This window comes from Miniopterus schreibersii (assembly GCF_964146895.1).
Source record: "Miniopterus schreibersii genome assembly, chromosome: 6".
NCBI lineage: Eukaryota > Metazoa > Chordata > Mammalia > Chiroptera > Miniopteridae > Miniopterus > Miniopterus schreibersii.
This window is the reverse complement of record NC_138107.1, coordinates 47,368,140-47,391,653: the sequence shown is the minus strand read 5'-3', so window position 1 is coordinate 47,391,653 and position 23,514 is coordinate 47,368,140. Positions and strand designations below refer to the sequence as shown.

Below are 23,514 nucleotides of genomic sequence, written 5' to 3'. Positions count from 1 at the left end.
CCATAAGTTATTTAGCACCGTGTTTTATTATTTCCAAATATACAGGGGTATATTTAACTTTTTAAGTTCTAATGTCACTGTACCACAGAGATCACAGTTTACATAATACTTTTTATTAATATATTAAAGTTTTCCTAATGCTAGTCCTTGATAGGTTTTTGTGGATATTTCATGTATGCTTAAGAAAAATATATCCTGGAACTTCTCCAGGGTAGATTATATGTTAGGCCACAAAATAAGTCTTAAATTTTAGAAGGTTGCAATCATATTAAGCATCTTTTCAAACCACATTGGTATAAAGCTAAAAATCAGCTACAAGAAGAAAATGGGAAAATTCACAAATATGTAGCGATCAAGCAACATGCTACTTAGAAAACCAACGGGTCAAAGAAGAAATAAAAAAATATCTTGAGACAAATGAAGATGGAAATACAACATATCAAAACTTACAGGACGCAGCAAAAGAAATTCTCAGAGGGAAGATCATGGTAATAAATGCCTAAAGAAAAAGAAAGAGCTCAAAAACAAAGTCCTATCTTTACAACTCAAGGAACTAGAAGAACAAACTAAGATCAAAGTTAGAGAAAGGTAGAAAATAACAGAGTGGAAATAAATGAATTAGAGACTAAAGAGATAATAGCAAATGTTAATGAAACTAAGGGCTGATTTTTTGACAAGATAGACCAAATAGACAAACCTGTAACTAGATTTACCAAGGAAAAAGACAAGAGTACTAAAAAAAAAATTAGAGGAGACATTACAATTTACACACTAACAAATTTGAGAACCTAGAAGAAATCCATAAATTCCTAGAAACATACAACCTAACTAGACTGAATCATTATGAAACAGAAAATATGAAAAGACCTAGTAAATTACTAGTAAAGAGACTGAATTAGTAATCTTCTCCCAGAAAGAAGAGTCCAGGACCAGATGGCTGTGCTGGTGAATTCTATCAAATATTTAAAGAATTAATACCAATCCTTCTCAAACTCTTCCAAAGAACTGAAGAGTAGGACAAACTTCCAAATGCATTTTACAAGGCCACTATTACTCATATCAAAACCAGGCAAGGGCACTACAAAGTAAGAAAGTGACAGACCAATGTCCCTGATGACTATAGATGCAAAAATTTGACAAAATATTAGTATACCAAATTCAACAATACATTTAAAAGATCATACATCATGATCAAGTGGGATTTATTCCAGGGATGAAGGGATGGTTCAACATACGTAAATCAACCAATGTGATACACCATATTAACAAAATGAAGGTTAAAAATCATATGATCATCACTGATGCAGAAAAAGTATTTGACAAATTCAACATCCATTCATGATAAAAACTCTCAACAAACTGGGTACGTACCTCAACATAATAAAACCTATATGTGACAAGTCCACAGCTAACATCATACCTCTAAGATGAGGAACAAGACCAGTATAACCACTCTTGTCACTTTAATTCAAGATAGTACTGTAAATAGCCAGAGCAATTAGGCAAGAAAAAGAAAATGCATTAGATCAGAAAGAAAGAAGTAAAAACTATCTACAGATGACATAATATATATAGAAAATCCTAAGACTCCACCAAAAAACTGTTAGAGTTAATTCAGTAAAGCTGCAAGATACAAAATCAATATACAAAAATCTGTTGCATTCCTGGACACTAACACCAAACTATCAGAGAAATTAAGAGAAAAATCCCATTTACAAGTTCATTAAAAACAATAATGTACCTAGGAATTTAACCAAGGAAATGAAAGAACTATATACTGAAAACTGTAAGATATTGAAAGAAAACAAAGTTACAAATAAATGGAATATTCTGTGCTCATGTATTAGAAGAATTAATGCTACTAAAAGCAGTGAAATCTAATGAACAAGCAAAATAGAGACAGACTCATAAATAGAAAGCAGGCTGACAGCTGTCAGGGGTGGGTTGGGGGGCTGGGTGGTGAGGGGACTGAGAAAAAAAAAATCATGGACATGGACAACATTGTGATGGGGGCGTGGGTAGGGTGAGGTGGAGGGTATAGGGGAGATAAATGGTGATGGAAGGAGACTTGACTTGGGGTAGGGAACACACAACAGTGAACAGATGATGTGTTGTAGAATTGTGCACCTGAAACCTAGTTAATTTTGTTAACCAGTGTCACCCCAATACATTCAATAAAAATGAAAAAAAAAGAACAATCTTTTGGAAATTTCATAAGGTGTGGGGGTGGGGGGAATAAAAGCAATGCAATCACTAACTATTCCAATGGCATTTTTCACAGAAAAAAAATCCTAAAATTCATTTGGAACAACACCCCCCCCCCCAAATAGCCAAAGCAATCTTGAGAAAGCAAAACAGCTGGAGGCATGACACATTCTGATTTCAAACTATATTACAAAGCTATAATAAGCAAAGCAGTATGGTTTTGGCATTAAAACAGACACATCAATGGAACAGAATAGAGAGCCCAGAAAAACACCGTTGCACGTATAGTCAACAATTTTTGACAAAGGAGCCAAGAACATACAAAGGGGGAAAGGCTAGTCTCTTCAATAAGCGGTGTTGGGAAAACTGGACCCCAATTTTACACCATACACAACAATCAACTCAAAATGGATTAAAGACTTGAACATATGACCTGAAACCATAAAACCAGAAGAAAACATAGAGGTAAACTCCTTGCCATTGGTCTTGGCAGTGATTTATTTTGCATCTGACACCAAAAGCAAAGACAGCAAAAGCAGAAATAAACTTCTTAGTTTAGTTTATCAAACTAAAAACCTTATGCACAGCAAAGGAAAGCATCAAAAAAAAGAAAAAAGAAAACGCAGCCTACCAAATGGGAGAAAATATTTGCAAATCATATATCTGATAAGGGTTAATTTCCAAAACATATAAAGAATTCCTACGACTCAATTGCAAAACCCCCAAACAATCTATCTATGTACCCTGCCCATCTTCCAAGGTTTATCACAACCAACATGTGAAGTCCTTCATGGGGCCTTGTGTAAAATAGGAAAACAATTATAATACAAATTGTAAAAAATAAATAATAATAATACCTTGAATGTGTATATCAACAAAAGCTATTGCTATTCAGAATGGCCCAGCTGGCAACCTGCCCAGCCTGGGCTGCTCACATGCTGATGTGTCAGCACTATTCTTTGGGGCAGAGGTTGTCCCCATCAGGCCAGTCATAACCCCTACTGCTCACTTCTGCCAAGAAGGAAGCAAACCTTTGTAGGTCACATTTATAGAAATGAACAAATTACAATATAGAAAATAAGGAAATAGAATAGAAAGAAATTTGTAAAGTTTGGGGGGGGTAGTGTTACAGTACTATTTCTAAAGATTTCTAGATTTTCAAAGTTTATCTCCATTTTTAATAGGGCTGTTTCTTAAGTATCATTTTTGGGATGCGGGATTAGGTTTAGTGGCTGAACTAGCTGCACAACGGGAGCTCAGCCTCTTTCTACGTGTAAATATCTCTTCCTTCAGTAGCAGCCCTGCAAAAAGCAACCTCACTGAACCGCTTGAGCAAACTTCAAAGGGAGCTTCAACCACTCACCTGGATACAAGCCAGAGGCTCATTTGTCCAAATCGAATATCCACCGACTAAATATATTCTGTCATTATGGACAGCAACTCCAGATTCATTTTGGCCTAAAGTAAAGAGAATTGAATGAAAAGAAAAGATAAATCCATTTCCTTGCATGTTTTAATTAACCCTTCTGCCACTGAGGGATACAGTTTCCCCTGCGGCAGACTTGTATACTCCACAGGATTTCTGCAGCAACTAATCTCCGCCTCCCAGTACCCGGAGGAATTAAGCACCACTTCTCAGAGAATGAATCTGTGTCGGATCAGAACCAGGCCGTAACACTTATTGGCTAACGGAGTTAGTAAATACAGCGTGAAATACAATAATAAGCCATTTAGAACTAAGTTTTATAACTGTTATATGCCATAAATTTACAGCGGTGGAAATAAGGTATATTTTAGAAATGCAAAACACCTCTTGTCCTACAAATGCTTTTGAGGCACGTGCTTACATTTATAAAGTAACAGCTGCAACCCCAAGAAACCAATAAAACAGAGCCATGCCCCTAGCGTGCCCCAAATGAAGACAAATGACAAAAAAGATAAAGTTACTACCCTCCCTTTCTTTACATACACAACAGTTTTAAGACTATATTAAAGTTCCTGAGCCGAGACCAGCCTGGAAAGTCCCTAGATACTGACACGCCAAAATGATGAAAGGTCCCTTCCCCATTTAAAAAAGAAGACAGAATAACTCACTACCACATATTCTTCCCTGGAGGCCATCAAAGAGTGAGATCGTCTCTTTTTATTGATGGGCTGACATAGGATTGACTCGGGTAATAAATAAGCTGGGTCCTAGAGCAGACAGAAGCACAGACCCAGGGACCGAGGGGCTCAGGCACCACTAAAGCAACTTAGAGTTAAGTACGTGTAGGCAGGACTCCAAAGTCGTTTTTGCAGAAAACAGCAAAAACAGCTCAACACAAAACACCTGAACCTCCCCCACTGGTCACGGCCTCGGTGGCGCCTCCCAGCAGCTGCAGCGGTGACTGAGCGCCCCCTCGACGTTAAACCGTCGCCAGGCTCTAGCCCACCCACCATTTTGCGCCTGTGATTTTCCTATTAGCCGAGCAGCCTGGAAGGGACCTAGTCACCTGTGGATATTAATAACTTAGCACGCTGACAAGGGAGAAATCGTTTCCAACTCCACCAAGAAACACAGGCGTGAGCTGCCCACTGCTTTCCTTTCCTTCCTTTTGGGTTAAGGATGGTCCATACCCAGTGCTGCCCTGGGGGAAGGCCGGACGGGTGCCTGTGGCAGAAATGCCACCAACCCCTAGGCACAGAACTGTTGGGAGAAAACAGCCAGAAACAACACGCAGCAATGACAGCGAAGACCATTCGGAGTTCACAAGAAATGACTAAAAGTAATGAGAAGTACAAAAGGAATCACTTCTGCGAAGAGTCATTAACCCTTTCAGCACCCGGCCCCCCCTTTGGATCAGAGCCCCCACGCTGACTGATGGACTGGACATGCCTCAGCCACACGAGGACACGCACAAAGGTCAGACAGGCCCCGAGACACTAGGTGCTCAGCCACCCGAGCAAGCGAAGTTTTATGAGAAATGATGTGCACCTTTCGAGTTAACAGAAACCGGTTGCTCTGTCACCGTGCACTTATCTTTAGAGAGGCGGCAGCCTGAATCTCTGCTGCTTCGATCTGCTTAACGAAAGGTACTTGCCAGTCAGCAGGGTGAAGCTGCAGCGCGTCCACTGGTCGGCGTCCATGCTGTAGGCGTCTATGTGCCGCACCAGGACGCGGTCGTTGTTGTAGTCCAGGTCGTTGCCGCCCAGCACGTAGAGCTTCCTGCGGACGGCAGCCATGGAGTGGTAGACCCTCCTCTGCAGCATGGGGCTGCGGCTTATCCACTTATTCTGGGGAAAGAAATCCAGGTGAAGTCTGTCAACAGGAGGCCTTCGTGGCAGCAGGCAGCTGTGCCTCGTTCGCAGCGGGGACCCTAATGTTTGTCCGTCCCCTTCTGTCTGAACGTTGTTTATATACTTTGAAAGGTATGGGCTTCCTACCTGAGAACAAGGGCAGAATCACCCACATATTCCAACTCTGTTTTTCAACTTACATAAGGCATGTCCTCCTGTGTGGGTTACATTTTATACGGCATTTTGCATTTGTAAGGGGAGCATATGAAAATATCGAAATTGAGAGAACTTCCTCATGCAAATTCCTGAAAAGTGCAGGGCGAGGTATACTGTCGACGGTGGTGTGATGACTGAGAAACAGCTCTGGGTCTAGAATGCCTGAGTTTCTCACCTGCGTGTAACCTTGAGCAATCGACGTAACCTCCCTGTGCCTGTTTCTCATCTGCAAAATGGGGATAATAATACCCACCTGACAAGCCTGCTGTGAAGGTTAAAGGAGCTAATACACATAAATAATCTAGAACAATGTCTCACACATAATAAATGTCCAATAAATAGACACTTTAAAAAAGTATCGTGATAATCACTGGCTACCCCAGGCCCCTACATAAGCTGGGGTGAGGATGGCCTGGCTGTTCTTTCTAAGATTGGCCTCTTGAGATCAATGAAAGAGCTAAGATTAGGTTCAGCAACAAACTCCTTCATTGTATCAGCCTCCTTTAATATATTTACAATCACATTTTCTGTCAAACTGAGGAAAGTTCTTTCGAGGCATACATTTGCTTTGGTAGGAGGCCAAGTTTTACATGCTAACTTTAGGGAGTATTTGGTTCTGGGTTACTCTCAATAATGAGAAAGGTATGCTCAGCCCCTCGTACAGTAAGGCTCCTATTTAAAATTAATGTAAAATTAGATACAAATAAAATATGTTGTTAATTTTAAATCTCAACTGAGTAAGGAACAGGTAAGTAAACCTAACAGTTTTCTTTCTAAATAAACACAAAATATCCAGGAACAACCCAGATTCCTTTTTGCCAAGAAAAATTTGGATTTCGACCAGAAAGAAATCATACGATGTTTTGAATACATAGAATTTCACCAGCTCACAAAGCTGTAAAGGAAGAAGAAGAAAAAACGTTTTGTATAAATATTGATCCGTTGACGAAAGCATATCTATTAACTCATTTCTAATTTCTCTTTTAAAGATACGCAAAAAAAGAAAAAGAAAGTGGTTTGTACAACTTAAAAGGCTTGCATTTATCTGTTTCTCTTTTTTAAACATGTCATAATAAGAATCTCTTTCCAATTAAATGTCTTCTTTAATAAAATAGTCAAACCTTTCTTTCAGGTATTCCGCTAAGAAATATCTTTAATACATTACACATGAGTGGATTTAACTCAAAACTCTGATGATACTTTCCTTAGGATGCCTCCTTTGAGGCAACCCGTGACAGCATTAGGAATCAGTGTTTGCATGAGCAGCCCATTCCCCTGCCATAGGACTATGGACTCCATCTGCTTTGCAAAGCCTGCCTGCATCCCCTGATTATAGCCTCAGCTTCCTTCACTGCCGTGCCTGCCAGGTGAGCCGACAACCGCAGCAAAGGCAAAGAAGCAGAGAGGCCTGGTGGGGTCATTCCTAATAAGCTAGCATGTGAATACTAATCAGTGGTGGGGAAGCAGAGGTCACCCCAGCCTGCCTGCTGGCAGGTAGCAATGTGCTCTGTGGCAGATGGCAGGCATTATCGACGCTCCACAAAGGCCTAGAAGAGAAATAAGCACCGGGGCTGAATGATAGAGTTATTGAGATTCCGAGCAAGATGCAAGCAGATGTGATGTTTGCCAGTACCCACCGTAAACAATATGCCAGCGGAATTTTTAAAAAGAGCATGTGTGTACAAACAGGAAACAGAAGTCATTTGAGAAATGTTAACACCTTCTTCCTCTTTAACCATGTGTGCACTGAACTCAAGCCACTGCAATTAATGATCCCTCCTGAGACGTCTGGCCCATGGACATGTGGTCTCTGAAATCTACAGCTTCTAATGACATCAGGAAACACACTTGCAGAGACAGAAATCCCTTCATTAAATTCAGAATTAAGTAATTGTTAAAATAAAAAGATTCCACATAGACTGAGGTCACTTTGGACACGCATTCGAAGGCTAATCCCAAACCAGACAGCTAATGCCAACCTGTTGTTTCATGTTCCATTATCGTCAGCTGATGGACATTAAATCCCCAGATTAAATCATTTGGAATATTGTCATAATCATGAAAAACACTTACATTGCCTAAATCATAGAAATAGCAAATTTCAGCAAACTATTTGCTAAAGTCACAGATATTTTGGTAGAAGAAAAAAGAATAAAAACAGTTCTTTTGGGGAGAAAAGACGTTATGTGTGCATGAGAAGTGGACAGAGGGAGGGACAGGCACCATCGAAATGCTTCCAGTTCAGGGCCCAGCTGTTAGATGAGAAACCACCTCTTCAGATACTTCTACTTGGGACTTGTCCTAGACACTGTTCTAGGACATTTGGGCTATACTGAGTTAAATAAAAGTTATTATTTTATTTTGGAATAATGAAACCATACGCATGGCCCCACCCCCGAATGACATGCCTTCTAAAAGGACATAGCCACAGGACACTTCAAATCCTTTCTTTGGATGCCTCTGAATATGAACAGCTACTTGATATGATGGAAGTAGAAGGTATTTAACTTATCAGCATATCTTCTTTTTTTCTATATTGTGCAAAACTCTGAAAGAGTTAAGCATTTTGTATAGCATAAAACTCAAAGAGCTGAAATTTTATGAGAGAGAAAAAAAAGCGAGCAAAATGCAGCTTATCCAGATGCTTCCTTTTTTCTGTACAGGTTTAAGATGCACGTGTGTGCGTATAGACCTGGCATTGCAACTACTAATTACTGTGGAAATCTTCTGAAATTCATTTTAATTAAGGTAATGAGCTCTTCTTATAGGAGTCTTACCTGGTTAGGTTCATATACCATTAGTCTGTTCTGATACTGTGCCGTGTTAGTTACTCCACCTGTAATGGATTAACATGTGTTAGAGCTTCCATGAGTGAGAACAGGCTATTCCAACCTAAGAATGAGATACACTTAAGAAAAATTAGCTGCTGCTGTGTATCTGTTTGTATACCCTTGTGGTGAACCCATGACATAATTAAGAAGCTTATTGTTGAAGCAGTTTCATTTTCAAGAAACATTTCAGAAGCAATCCAGTTGAGAGCAAGCAACAAGTATGCTGAGATCAGCAAGAGGCCCCCAATCCTGGAAGGCTGCTCTGCGTGGCCAGAATGCGGGGAGATGGATGGGAGGGCGTGGGAGTGAACTCAGCACAGACAGACCTCTGCAATTTATGCCAGGAACATGGTTATAGGGAAAATTCTTGCCTTTCGCTAAATTAACAATTTTACAGTTCTAACTTTCCATATACTAACACAGTGTGAGATCTCTTTCGAAAAAACATATCTAAGAAAATATGTTACTTATTGAAAGAAATCTAGAGCCAGTGCTATCCAATAGAACACAAGAACCACAAATGCGAGTCACATATGCAGTTTTAATTTTTCTAGTAGTCACATTAAAAGTAAAAACAAACAGTGAAATGAAACCAAATATAAATTTCATTTCACTCAAAAATAGCCAAAATATTATCTTTTCAATATGAAATTAATGTAAAAAATATTGAGATATTTTATATATATTTTTTCATACTAAGTCTTCAAAATCCAGTGTGTATCTGACACAGCGTATCTCAGCCCAGGTTAGCCATGTTTCAAGCAGTCAGTGAGCTACATGCAGCTAATGACTACCATACTGGACAGCATAGTTCTAGAGTCCAGGAGCTGCTGACCTCAACGTCTTTGAAGCTCTCCCGCTTGACAACCACTTAGATCCCAAAGACTTGAGACCTTCTGCTTAATCAAGAGCCACTAAAAAATCATTACACATTTAGCTAAGTTTCTCATACTTTTCATGTTTGTGGTATACACTGAGCCCTATAAAACCCAGAAATAATGTATTCTACTTTAATTTTTACCATTAAATGGAAAAAGTAAAAAAAACAATACATAAAACAGCAGAGAGAGAAAATAATACGGTATCAAATGTTAGGTAATAACAGAAACATAAGACCCTCCTCAAATTCTATCTTTAGAAATATCGCCTCATACCTAGTACTAGATACTTGTGTAAAATGAATAACATTCTTATTTTAATAAGTATCACAAAGCAGCAGCTACTTTTGCCATAGATATCTAAAATTGAGCCAGACTAAAAAGTTTTCTACTGAAATTTTTTAATTTAAAAAATTAGTACCGTTACAATACTGTCCAAGACAGCCTTAACATCCCTCTCACCTTGACTAAGCTTAGGCAGGCTTCCTCCTGCCGCTAGGCCCCTGGCTTCCCTTTTCTTAGAGCATTTACCTTAGAAAACTTCTAATTATAAATTCGTTCCCTGCCTCTTTAAGATGTGAATCATTTAAGAAGCTTCTTGCAAGTTTTAGAACTAGGAATATCTTCCTCAAAGTTCTGGGAGCTATCCCACTGAAACGTCATAATCAGGGAAGGTAATGCCCCATGTATGCAGAGTAGGAGCCCAACTTTGGTGGCTGCCATTCAGCAAACACGCATGGCCTAATCACAGGGAAAAACATTTACAAACTCAGGGACAAAGAATGTGCTCAACACATCACACTGATCAACCTCCCTCCAAAAGTCCTTCAGTACTTTTCCACTAGCTCACCCCAGTACTTAAAAACCCTCTTGCCTCTCTTGTTTTTCAGAGGGGTTGATTTCAGGCTGCACTATGGTCTCTCTCCAACAGTGCAAGAGTCTTGAATGAAGGCTTCCTTGTCTATTTTACTTTGTCCACTGTAATTTTTGCTTTGACAGTTCAGATACTTTGAATAGGTTGCCACCATCAACTCCATGGACAGGAGTCAAGTCAACCAGAATCTACAGGATTCATGCATAATCCTCAACTGAACTAGAATCGCCAATCAATACTAATGGATACATGAGGAGAGAGAACCTGTCCATGGCAATCATCACTCTCATTCAACTCTAGTAAAGAGATATCTTTCCTATAATTGACCTTGGTGATTATTAACTGGGGGGCTTTTTATTTTTGTAATTCTCTCTGAAGCTTGCAACCACTTTTTAAGCTCAAAAAATTTGTCCAAGTTGGAAATCCAAATAACAGAAAGAAATGAGCTTCCTGCCCTCAAAAATAAATCTTCTCTGTGTTTCTCACTGAATGTCTCATTTTAAAAATGAAAAAGAAAACACACCTGAGAAAGCTGAGGCTGAAATGCCTACACGGAGCCAAAATGTATCTCAAAATAAATACAGAGGTACGTTTGCCTTTTCCTCCCAACCTTCCTTTTCTTACCTGATTAAAAATGGAATGTCCAATAATTCTTTCTACACAAGAAAATCAAACCTATGGAGATCTCACAAGTCTTCAGTGTTAAAATGATTGCCAAGTTTTGATCCAGGCCATCACCGCCAGATTAATGTCCAGCTCACCTATAATCATTTCTCCAAATGAGGGGGAACAGAGGTGAAGCTCCCACCCACTATTTCCAAACTCTGATGGTTTATCTACTTGTTTTAGAAATATGGGACAGAATTAATATCGACTGCAGTAAACTATCTGTTTATGACACTATTTGAAAATATTTACACTACTATATGTACCCGACTCTGCCCATTATAGATTAAATGCACCACCAATGGATTAGAATGTAGCTATTACACCCTCTCTCCCAAGCAGGGCACACAGTTTATCTTTACACTCTTCAGAATTATTATTTACTGTCTCCCACAGCTGCATCAGCTGCATTGAAATGCAGTGGGTTTTTTCCTGAATCTGCACTCAGTAATTAGATTCCTTACCGTCACATACACATTTTCACTCACATGACAATGTTTAGAATGGGGATATTGGGTTACTAAGTTGGGAGTAAAAACAGAAGTCCTAGTTAGTTATTTGGTTGATTACTTCTAGAATGCTAAGCCACAGGAGGTGCCTAAAAATGAGTGCTGTAACTTTGCCAAGTCAGGATTGCAAGGGAAAAACCTTAGAAATTGGTTTTATTGCATTTCCCCTTTGAAATAATTTATAAATGAACATATAAATAAAAACAATTTCTTCTCAGTACAAAAAAATAAATTTTTAAAAAGGCATCCAAGTTTTCCATCCACATGTCTCTGGAAGTGTTACTCATTGGCAGAGCTCTGTCATTACATTCCCTTCACATAACACTCCTCGCTTTGAGATTCATCTGCTGAAATGAGATGCTAAGGATTTGCATACAGATTTGACTATACAAAAATAGATATGGAATTAATAACAGTCGCTATATGTTTTAATTTCTCCCAGACTGGAGTACCCTTGCCTGCAGCAGTATTCCTGGCTTTGAAAGTCATCAAGCTGATTTGTCTGCTCTGGGTTACGACGCCACATGCTGCTCTACTGTCCCCTGCAATCAAAGCCTTGCAAAGATAGATTCCATGCCATCGAGTATATTTTATAGATTGGCAGTTTTGATCTCTCTCCCCCACCCCAGGGGGGAATAATCTGCATCTTAACAGCTTTCTATAGATACATCTGTCATTAAATATGCCATTTCGTATCAGCATCCATTTTTAAAGCCAAGTTTTCCCTAACTTTGAAGTGCCACAGTCAAAGTTAAGACTTTCAGCCAAAATTGAAAATGAACAACCCTGTCTTATACTCTTGCACTGTGACTTAAAGATATACGGCAGGTTCCCCCAAAGTCAAATAAGTCTTTAAAAACTGCCAGAAGGAATGAAAAGTTACCACCATGCTACCAGCAGTGAGCAATGCTTTCTATCATTGAGACAAGACTAAAGCATTTTTCTTAAGCTTCCCTGTTCACCTCCCCACAAAGTGTTGTGACAAATGGATGAATGCATACCAGCGAGAGGATGACAGGTGACTGCCAAACAAGCAATCCTTGTCTGCACTACTGAGAATTCAGACTCCCAAAAACTCACTCTGTTCAAGAGCAACAACTGGTCAATGCTGATGGTGTCTATAAAATAGTGTGTTTAGAAAAAGCAACCTTCAGTATATGTTGATCAGGGTAGGTCAAGTCTGGGAGCTCTGCTAATTTTTTTTCAAGGACAGAAAATACCTCTGTTGACACAGTCCTGCATTAGTACAGCACTAGTACCCTTACTAGGACGAGCAAGGTGCAAAGAACCAAATGTGCCCATGTCCTTAGGGAACATGCCCCAGGCTGGAATTCTTCTGGCCAGTTCAGGATTGTGGAAAACCATCCCAAGATTTTTGCAAGTCTCTTGGAGGCCTGCAGTGCCCAGCTCACGCTAGTTGAGGGGGAGTTTCTGGATGGGCTGTGGCATCAATAAGCTCCTTTATGACTCTATCTGTGGGGGAACCATTTAACGCAGCCAAACTTAGGTTCCTTATGATCAACACGGAGATGATGGAATCTCTCTCATTGGTTTTAGATGAAGTATAAGGCATGCTATAGAGGCAATCCACAAAGGGAAGTTTACTACAACACTGTACTAGTTTGTTTATGCAAATTTCTTACTATTTCCATAAAAGGCACAAATGAGTATGTATGGGATATTGAAAAAACAACAAAGTATGGAATACTGAATTAATAATGAAGGAATTCTGTAGTCTGAAATAGAGTTCTTATAACTCCTTCTAATAACCAGAATTACTGATTGGCTTGTAAGGATATCAAAGGCTTTTTCCTTCTTTAAGAGTTTAAGCATCTCTGTAAACTTGCTCCAGTTCTCAAAAGACTAAAACTTCACACTTACAATCTAATTACCAAAAGAATGACCTGGCATTGGATGTGAGTTAATATCAGTCATTTTTTTTTTATACAAACTCATTATTAGTCCTTGATAAAAGGGACAGCATGGGAATATTTGCAATAAATGCAACAATAAGCTTTTTTGTTATCTATTTTACACATTAGACTGTCCATATTTTTGGAGTGTTTATAATGCTACATCAACAATTAAAGTCAAGAATCACTCTTGAATCACTCTTCAAGAATTAGCATCTTGAATAGAAGTATACTTAGTCCATGCATTGAATTAAAACTAGTGTCCATATTATTTCTGTCACACTTGAGCAAACCACACAAATGGATGGCTCATTAATATACTCAAAATATGCAAAGAAAGTATCAAATTTACAAAACATCTATAATGGCAGGCTTGATGCACTTGAACATAAAGTGTCTTTACATCACCTACAGTGAACAGATGTAAACTTGTGACCCAAAGTATGTAAAGTATGTCCAATATGCTATTTTAAATAAGTGAAATTATAAACAAGGGTAAAATCTACCACAATGCAGATGTCAGCTGCCCTTCGAAATCTCAATAAAATTCCCTTTCCCATTTCTCATTCCGTAGAAAGCTGAAACCCCATCTCCAAAGATTTCTGCGTGTTCCTAGGAGGGTTAAGCTCTCAAGGTCACCTCGGCTTGTCTCTGTTGTCCTGGCTTGGCTACGCTGTTGTTGGATCTTTAACTGAATTCTTTGGCCATTCCCCGTTTCCATGATGTAGTTTTAACCTCCTCTCCTCTTAAGAAGAAAGTGACACATTTCCTACATTCTTAGGTAGAGATTTAGCTCACCCGTTATCCTACCTTCTTTTTCTAGGTTCACCCTGACAGACACAAATGGATCATCTAAACAAAGGCTTTTCTCTCCATGAGAAGAATCCTGGAGTCAACGGGGTGGACTTACTTTATTAACTACATAAACGAACAATTTTAAAGGCCACTGGACTTTCTACCTTATAACATGTAATCCTTGCAGAAAACAATGTCCTAATCCAAACCAACGCATTTTAGAGAAGCTCCTTATTATCACTAAATTTCTTTTTAACTTTATATTACCATTTAGGTTTTAGAAACTGAACTACAGAACCACAAAAAGGAAGACGTTATGTGGCTCAGCTCTGTGTCCTGAGAAAGAGAGTCAGTTAAACAGTAAAAGGTAATGAAATGATTGTTGATTCTAAACAAATCTGCAGGTTTAACTATTCTCCTATGTATTTGGAAGTTCTTACACTGTGGGCATGTCTTTTGAGATCTCTGTTGTCGTGATAAACAGCTGGTTTGTGTGGTGTCACGGGAAAAGCATGGTGCTCAGAAGCCAGAGACACAGAGATCAAATTCCGACTTTGTCAAATACTAGCTGTGTGATCTGGGAAATCATTTAACCTCTTTAAGCCTCATTCCCTGAGCAGCAATTTGAGGGTAAACAAAGTGCTATTTCTCCAGCATAAAGGGAAGCTGGTTAGGATGAAGGCTTCGTTAATCATGTTGGAGAAGGTAGGTGATCTGACTGGCTTCCATATCATTCAATACTGTGGTGGTTTTGTTTTACTTTTTAAATGTTTGTTTATTTATTTTAAATTAAATGTATTGGGGTGACATTGGTTAATAAAATGATGTTGCTTTCAAGCGTACAGTTCTATGATACATTATTTGTATATTGTGGTGGTGGTTTTGTTTTAATCTCTTTCAGATGGGGAGTCGTGAGGGTTGGGGCAGAAGTGAAAAAACAGGAGAAAAACTGACTGCGAGGGCAGCTGGTTGCTACAATAAAGCAACAAAGAAGAGTTTAACCTTAGTGGCCATTCCAGTTCGCTAGGAACTTTTAAATGGACGTGCTAAGTGTTCAAGCTCCAAACCTCCACCAGCAGGAGGCTTCCCCTCCTGGAGCTGCCTCCAGGGCAGCAGACAGAGCCTGTCCTCTGCGCTCACTGCCTCCCCAAACCTTCCGCCCTCGGCAGGCCCCTCGGTGGGAGCCCAGCACGCTGAACCCCTTCCGAGAGCATCCTTCGAGGTCATGCCCGCCTGAAACCTTCCATCGTGACTGAAGCCAAGGACCTGCCTTCTCCAGTTCTCTGCTGAGCACGACCAAAATATAGGACCGATATTTGCAAACTGAGCCCACGTTTTTGTGGTTCCCAACCAGTAGCACGGGCTCTGACCCTTCGCTTCTCTTTCACACGTCGGTTCCCTCTGTTGTCTCTCAGGGGCTTCTTCCAAGGCCACTTCGGATGCTCTACCCAGTCCTGACACTGCACAGCCCGGGCAGGCAGCCCTGTCGCTCACGTGGCTCCGTGGAGAAGGCACGTCCCCAGGACCCTGCCCCTCACCTGTGGGACTGTCCACACCCAGCACATTCTCCCCGTGGGCCAGAAGGCCGCCCGGTAAGCTCGGGCTCGGGAGAGGCTTAGCCGATGGCCGGCCTCTTGCAAACGCAGCCTAACCTGCGGTTCGCTACCACTTTCCGCCGCCACCGCCACTCACCGCATTCTAGCCGCCGCCTTCCCCACCCCGACATGGCTGTCACTGAACCTCCAAGTGGTTCCTCATTGAAGAATGCGGAGGAAATGCGCGTCCCTGTGCGTGGGACCCCACTCAGCCCGCCTTCTCCAGCACTCCTCCTGGGACCCGGCCCGTCCCACACCCCGGCCCCACCTTCCCTGGCTCCCCCTCTGCATCTTCTCCACTCGTGTTTCCCCGCCTTCCGCCCTGGTCCCTTTCCAGACCCTCCCTTGCCCGTCGGTCCCCTCACACTCTCCGCCACCTCACTGTATCTCCCTGGCTTTGCTGAGACAACCTCCTCGCTTACATCTGCTCTGAGAAACAGAGCAAGGTCCTCTCCCTGAGTCTGAGGGGAGGGAGTGTTGAGGGAAGTGAGGCCACTCGTGGGGGGTTAGAGAGGTCTTGGGGAGCTGAGTGTGTACCAGCCCAGCCCTCCTGTCCACTGGCCTCCTCCCACAGGGAGCAGCTGCCCAGCCCAGACACAGGCGGAGTGGATCACTGGGTCGGGGAGCAGCTGCCCAGCCCAGACACAGACGGAGTGGATCACTGGGTCGGGGAGCAGCTGCCCAGCCCAGACACAGGCGGAGTGGATCACTGGGTCGGGGAGCAGCTGCCCAGCCCAGACACAGATGGAGTGGATCACTGGGTCGGGGAGCAGCTGCCCAGGCCCAGATACAGACGGAGTAGATCACTGGGTCGGGGAGCAGCTGCCCAGCCCAGACACAGGCGGAGTGGATCACTGGGTCGGGGAGCAGCTGCCCAGCCCAGACACAGGCGGAGTGGATCACTGGGTCGGGGAGCAGCTGCCCAGCCCAGACACAGACGGAGTGGATCACTGGGTCGGGGAGCAGCTGCCCAGCCCAGACACAGGCGGAGTGGATCACTGGGTCGGGGAGCAGCTGCCCAGCCCAGACACAGGCGGAGTGGATCACTGGGTCGGGGAGCAGCTGCCCAGCCCAGACACAGATGGAGTGGATCACTGGGTCGGGGAGCAGCTGCCCAGGCCCAGATACAGACGGAGTAGATCACTGGGTCGGGGAGCAGCTGCCCAGCCCAGACACAGGCGGAGTGGATCACTGGGTCGGGGAGCAGCTGCCCAGCCCAGACACAGGCGGAGTGGATCACTGGGTCGGGGAGCAGCTGCCCAGCCCAGACACAGACGGAGTGGATCACTGGGTCGGGGAGCAGCTGCCCAGCCCAGACACAGACGGAGTGGATCACTGGGTCGGGGAGCAGCTGCCCAGGCCCAGATACAGACGGAGTAGATCACTGGGTCGGGGAGCAGCTGCCCAGCCCAGACACAGGCGGAGTGGATCACTGGGTCGGGGAGCAGCTGCCCAGCCCAGACACAGGCGGAGTGGATCACTGGGTCGGGGAGCAGCTGCCCAGCCCAGACACAGACGGAGTGGATCACTGGGTCGGGGAGCAGCTGCCCAGGCCCAGATACAGACGGAGTAGATCACTGGGTCGGGGAGCAGCTGCCCAGCCCAGACACAGGCGGAGTGGATCACTGGGTCGGGGAGCAGCTGCCCAGCCCAGACACAGGCGGAGTGGATCACTGGGTCAGGGAGCAGCTGCCCAGCCCAGACACAGGCGGAGTGGATCACTGGGTCGGGGAGCAGCTGCCCAGCCCAGACACAGGCGGAGTGGATCACTGGGTCGGGGAGCAGCTGCCCAGGCCCAGATACAGGCGGAGTGGATCACTGGGTCGGGGAGTAGCTGCCCAGGCCCAGACACAGACGGAGTGGATCACTGGCTCGGGGAGCAGCTGCCCAGCCCAGACACAGGCGGAGTTGATCACTGGGTTTGTCCAACACTGTGTGCTTGCCAGGGGGCAAGAGAATTATTGAAATGATTGGACCATGAAGCCCAAGCATGAGGACAGGAGGGTTAATGGGTAAGAAAGAAGTAGCCAATGGACAGGAAGCCAAGTTAGGCTAAAGGGGCTGCAAACTTTTAAAAAATCTCTTATTTCTCCCTGTTTTGCACTATTTCTGTACCTACCAACGACTTCTATCATCACACAGAGCACATGATATTCTATAATTATCTGTTTAAGTCTGTTCCCTCTGTTATACCAAGAGCCCCAGCATGAGACCTTTGTCTTCCTCTACTTTGTCCCTCTAACACTAACCCAGAATAAGACTGAATGAGCTCAGGAACCCTGCTCAGCATCTCCTGGTTGGTAAGTGCAGCAAGTTTTATGTGAGTGTGACCGTAGTCTGTGAACTCAGTGCACCACCATCCGGCCTCTGCCGTGCCCCCTGTTAGTTCCCAATATTTTGCATATAATTTTTTAGATGCAAGCACAGCATTTGCACAGATAGAGTAAAGCTAAAGCGATGGCATTAAAAAAATGTTAATGAAAATGTACACTGTTCTAATCTTAATGAATACTAGAAAAGTGAAATCCCTTTAGTAGGTTTGAATAAATTAAAGTTATTTAAAATGGGGCAATGCTAGTAGCTTCATCTAAATTTAATAAAAATAAAACTAAACATACCTTCTAGGGAGTTAAAGAAGCTTTAACAACTGTTCTTTCATTAATGAAATATCTGCAAAAATCCTTGACTGTCAGATCCTAGAGGGCTGGAGGGGTGTTTGCTGAATTGATCTCATTTACCTACGAACCAGCACTAGACTTCGTAAGAATGCAGCACTCACCAAAGGCTCAAGAAAGCACGAAGCACTGCTTTTGGGGAAATGCAGTAGCATTTGTCTTATTTTTATAGTTTTGTGGGTTTTAAAAAAATATATCTTTACTGATTTCAGAGAGAGGAAGGGACAGGGAGAGAGAGAAACATCAATGATGAGAGAGTCGTCATTGATCGGCTGCCTCTTGCACGCCCTCCACTGGGGATCGAGCCCACAACTGGGGCATGAGCTCTGACCAGGAATCGAACCTCGATCTCCCGGATCCTAGGTTGATGCTCAACCACAGAGCCACTCCCGGCCAAGCTTATTTTTATAGTTTTAAAGCACTGCTTTTGTCGTTATCTTCTCATTATCCTGCTGATTTTTGACAAAAATGAAAAGGTAAGTTGTTCTGCAAGAGGAGCTCAGGATTAACTTTCACTCACAAAAAAGGATCTTTTTAGTAGTTCACAAACAACACCTTACAATGGAGAGCAGGCCTTTTAAATTAGCACAACGGGAAGCTATTTAATGCTCATTTTATTTCAGTATTGTGCATTTTGAGCAGAAATGATGTGCAGCATTTGTGAATCTGGTCACAATGTCAAATACTACAGGAGCCTGTAAAATAAGACTCTCTCTAATATCCTAAATCAAATGCTAACGGGCATATCCATACAGCCTGATTTTCTGAATTCATCTCTGCTTGTCTCACTTTAAAAACCATGGAAAGGTTTTCAAGGTGTCCTGACCCCAAAATGGACAGAGGACGGAAAGGGAGTTTGAGGAGAGATGGGGCACACTGGAAACTGTGAGTCTCTAAGGAAGCATTCATTTTATGTTCTATGGCACAAAAATAAGACCTAAAATCCACATTCTATGATCCTTACTACCTCCACCTCAGGTAAAGCTTGTGAAATACCAGAAGAATGCCAATGACCCAATCCCCCATCAATTAAACTGGGAATAATTGATTATTTGGTAAAGGGTAAGGGATAACCTCAAATAGCTTCATCTGCTCCCATAAATCAGGGTAACACTTCAAAACCAGTGATAGGCAGGGTGAAATATACCTGTGGTTTTTTTTTAAGGGGCCCATTAGCAAATCTAGTCACCCCTCCTTACCCATGGTTAGATTCACAATTGATTTACTATAAGCTGGGCATGAGGAAAGAGGCAGAGGGCTCAAGGTATTAGAAATGTCATCGGTGATTTCCTCCCCTTTCCAATTACAGATGCTGTACTGTACACAGGGAAGTGACTTTTTCATCTCAAGTACACAGTAGGGAGAAACAAGCCTGAGAAAACTGTGATTGTTTTCATTAAGTATGGTTAACACAGGCGGCATACATTAGTGCAAAAAAAGAACAAAGAAAATGTATTTCCTTTCACAGTAGGGGGAAAACAAAGTGATACAGCAATAAGATCTGTAACAAGTCTATACATTTAATAAAATGGAAAAGGGAATATAGGTACCCATATTGAAAGAGAAGTCAGCTTGATACCAGGTGATAGTTCTAGCCAGTCTAAGGTAAGCTTCTGTGCTTGCTTAAGACCTCACTAAAGAAGGTATTAAGTAGTCATATCCTTAAGACTATGTAAGGAAAACTCCAGCAGTTTTTAAAAAGCTAGTTTTATAGCCAAGACATAAGAAATACTTACAAAAATATTTGTCATAAATTGATACAAAATTCAGGAGATGCTGTTAATGTAGAAAGGCCGTATATTAACAACATATGAAAACTAAATAAGTCCATGGAAAGAATGTAAATTGGAAGAAAATATAAATGACAATGAGTTCATAAATCCATCATTGTTCTGTTATCCAAGTCAGGTAGAAATCTGTTCCTTCTATTAGCAAAGACTTATTTATAGCCAAGTTTGAAAGTTCTTCAGAAAACTAAAGGGATATAGAACTGGTGGTTATTTTCTTAACTACTGAAATATAGACTTAAAGAGAAGGGAATAAATGACCAGATGAGGTTTTTATTTAAATATATCTCTATATACTAACACATACACTTAGATTTAATGTTTGTTTGGTATGTAGGACCAGTAATTGTTAGTCCCACCTCACTATCCTCTTCTTTAGTCCTAATCTGAGCTACATCCATTAATTACCAAGCACGTAAGCCCTGACGTGAGCCAGGTTGTTCAACAAAAATCAATAAATAGCCAATAACTGAGGCACTACCCAGGAAAAGCGAGACTTATGGTGTTTATATGATTTTCCTCTTTGTCCTTGACATAGAAATTTAACAAGTTCCAATTAACCAAACTGAGATCCAAGACGTCAGTGGACTGAGTGAAAGCTACACTGACACTCTCCCAGGCCAAAACTGGAATTACAACTAAAATAGAGAAAAATCATCCTGAATAACGAGCTGAAGACTAGCTGGAAAGCACCCTCATAACTAAGGACCTAAAGTGGAGACCCCATAGAGACTGGTAGGAAGTGCAGATATGAGAGGGCTAGCTGGCTCCCACAGGCAGCAGCTGAAGATCCAGAGGGATACCTCAGCTCTGGGGGGGAGGGGGTTCCCACTGAGGACTCTGGGGCCCAAACCCCAAACTGGGTTCCCCAGCCCAGAGCACCAGAACTGAGAAAGGTGCCCACATAACATCTGGCTTGGAAAAGCAGCAGGGTTTCTGTCTGCCAGGGAGAGATGGCTGGAAATGCAGGAACCCTCTTAAAGGGCCAACACACAAAGTTTCGTGTGCAGCCACTCACCTTGGGCTCCAGGAAAGGGAGGGCAGAGTGAACTGGAGCGGTGTGAGAAAAACCCAGGGTTTCGGGCTCTGGAGATGGAGTTCAGAGGGCAGCCATTTAGACTCCCGTGCTGAGTCATGCCCCCATACTGCAGAGGACATCTTTCTCAGGCAGACCTTTGCCAGCCAGGCAACTTTTGCCTGGGGGGGAAGCAATGCACTGGAAAACCTCTCACCCTACCCTGTGGAGTTTATACCTTGCTGTGGTCTATAGCCTGAGGCTCATTAAGAGCTTTGAGTCTTTGCCTGATCTCCTTCTAGAAAAGCAGAATTTGGTGTGCATCTTGGTCCTGTCCAAATGCACCTAGCCTCATCAGAGGGAACCACAAGCCGTGGGTTGTTGATAGCTCTAAACAGGGTACTCAAGGCCAGTTACAAAGAACATTTGACATTGGCCTGCATCATAGACCCTCCAAAAAGACAGAATCCTAGCAGATCCACCTAATATATAGAAATAAACCCAAATAGGCAGCCAAAATGGGGAGACCAAAAAAAGCCCCAAATGAAAGAACAAGACAAGTCTCCAGAAAAAGAGCTAAATGAAATGGAGATAAGCAATCTATCAGATATAGAGTTTAGAATACTGATTGTAAGGATGCTCAACAGCATGAAAAAAGATATGGAAACTATGAAAAATGACCAGTCAGAAATGAAGAATGACATAGCAGAAATAAAGAACACATTGGAAAAAATAAACAGCAGACTAGAGGAAGCTGAGGATCAGATCAGTGAATTAGAAGACAGGGTAGAAAAAAATCACTCAATCAGAGATCCAAAAAGAAAAAACTAAAAACAGGAGGAGAGTTTAAGGGAGCAGTGGGACAACATGAAACCTAACAATATTTGTATTATAGGAAAGCCAGGAGGGGAAGAAAATAAGCAAGGGATAGAGAATTTGTTGGAAGAAATAATGGCAGAAAACTTCCTTAACCTGGTCAAGGAAAAAGCCACACAAGTTCAGGAGGCACAGAGAGTCCCAAGCAAGAAGAATCCAAAGAAGCCCATGCCCAGACACAACATAATTAAAATGCCAAGAATCTAAGACAAAGAGAGAATCTTCAAGGCAGCAAGAGAAAAGCAATCTGTTACCTACAAAGGAGCTCCCATAAGGCTGTCAGCTGACTTCTCATCAGAAACTCTACAGGCCAGAAGGGAATGGCGTGAAGTATTCAAGGTAATGCAAAACAAGGATCTGAAACCAAGACTACTCTATCCAGCAAGGCTATCATTCAAAACAGATGGTGAAATAAAGAGCTTCCCAGGCAAAAAAAAGGCTAAAAGAATTTATCACCACCAAACCAGCATTGCAAGAAATGTTAAAGGGACTGCTGTAATAAGAAGAAATAGAGAAACATAGGCATAAAGAATTAAAATGGCAATAAATAAGGACCTATCAATAATAACCTTAAGGACTTCAAGGGAGAGATCAACAGCAATACAGTCATCGTTGAGGACTTTAACACCCCACTGACTTCACTGGATAGATCCTCCAGACAAAAATAATCAACACAGAAACAGTGACTCTAAATGGCACACTAGATCAAATGGATTTGATTGACATTCACAGAACATTTCACCCCAAAGCTGCAGAATATATATTCCTCTCAATTGCACATGGGTCATTCTCAAAGATAGACCACATGTTAGGACAAAAAACAAGTCTCTACAAGTTCAAGAAGACTGAAATAATATCGAGCATCTCAGATCACAATGGCATGAGATTTGAAATCAACTAGAGTAAAAACACTCAAAAACATTCAACTACATGGAAGCTAAATAACATATTATTAAACAATGAATGGGTTACCAATAAGATCAAGAAAGAAATCAAAAACTTCCTGGAAACAAATGAAAATGAACACACAACAACCCCAAATCTATGGGACACAGTGAAAGCAGTCCTAAGAGGGAAGTTCATAACACTGCAGGCCTACCTCAAAAAGCAAGAAACATGTTTAGTGAACCATCTAACCCTACAACTTAAAGAATTAGAAAGCTCCCCTGGGAAGCCATCTGGACCAGGGCTTTTGTTTGCTGGCAGTTTTTTCATTTCTGCTTCAATTTCATCCGTTGTTAGTAGCCTATTCAGGTTTTCTGATTCCTCCTGATTCAGTTTTACATGATCTCACTCATATGTGGAATCTAATAAACAAAATAGACTGAGGAACAAAACAGATCCAGGGACACAGAAGCATGGAAAAGACTGAGGGATCTCAGTGGGAAGGGGGGGTGGGGGAG

The 23,514-nt window shown here is 42.1% G+C and overlaps 1 protein-coding gene across 3 annotated transcripts in view; it reads right to left on the bottom strand.

The window, feature by feature from the left end:
• Positions 1-23,514, bottom strand: part of KLHL32 (kelch like family member 32) — a 162,522-nt gene that overhangs the window by 4,832 nt on the left and 134,176 nt on the right. For all 3 annotated transcript variants that reach the window (XM_081140543.1, XM_081140545.1, XM_081140544.1), the window contains 3 exons: positions 8,475-8,533; positions 5,286-5,478; positions 3,569-3,663 (listed from right to left, as the gene is read on the bottom strand). In XM_081140543.1, the coding sequence (XP_080996669.1) occupies positions 3,569-3,663; positions 5,286-5,478; positions 8,475-8,533 (347 nt within the window). The remainder of the gene's footprint in view (positions 1-3,568; positions 3,664-5,285; positions 5,479-8,474; positions 8,534-23,514) is intronic.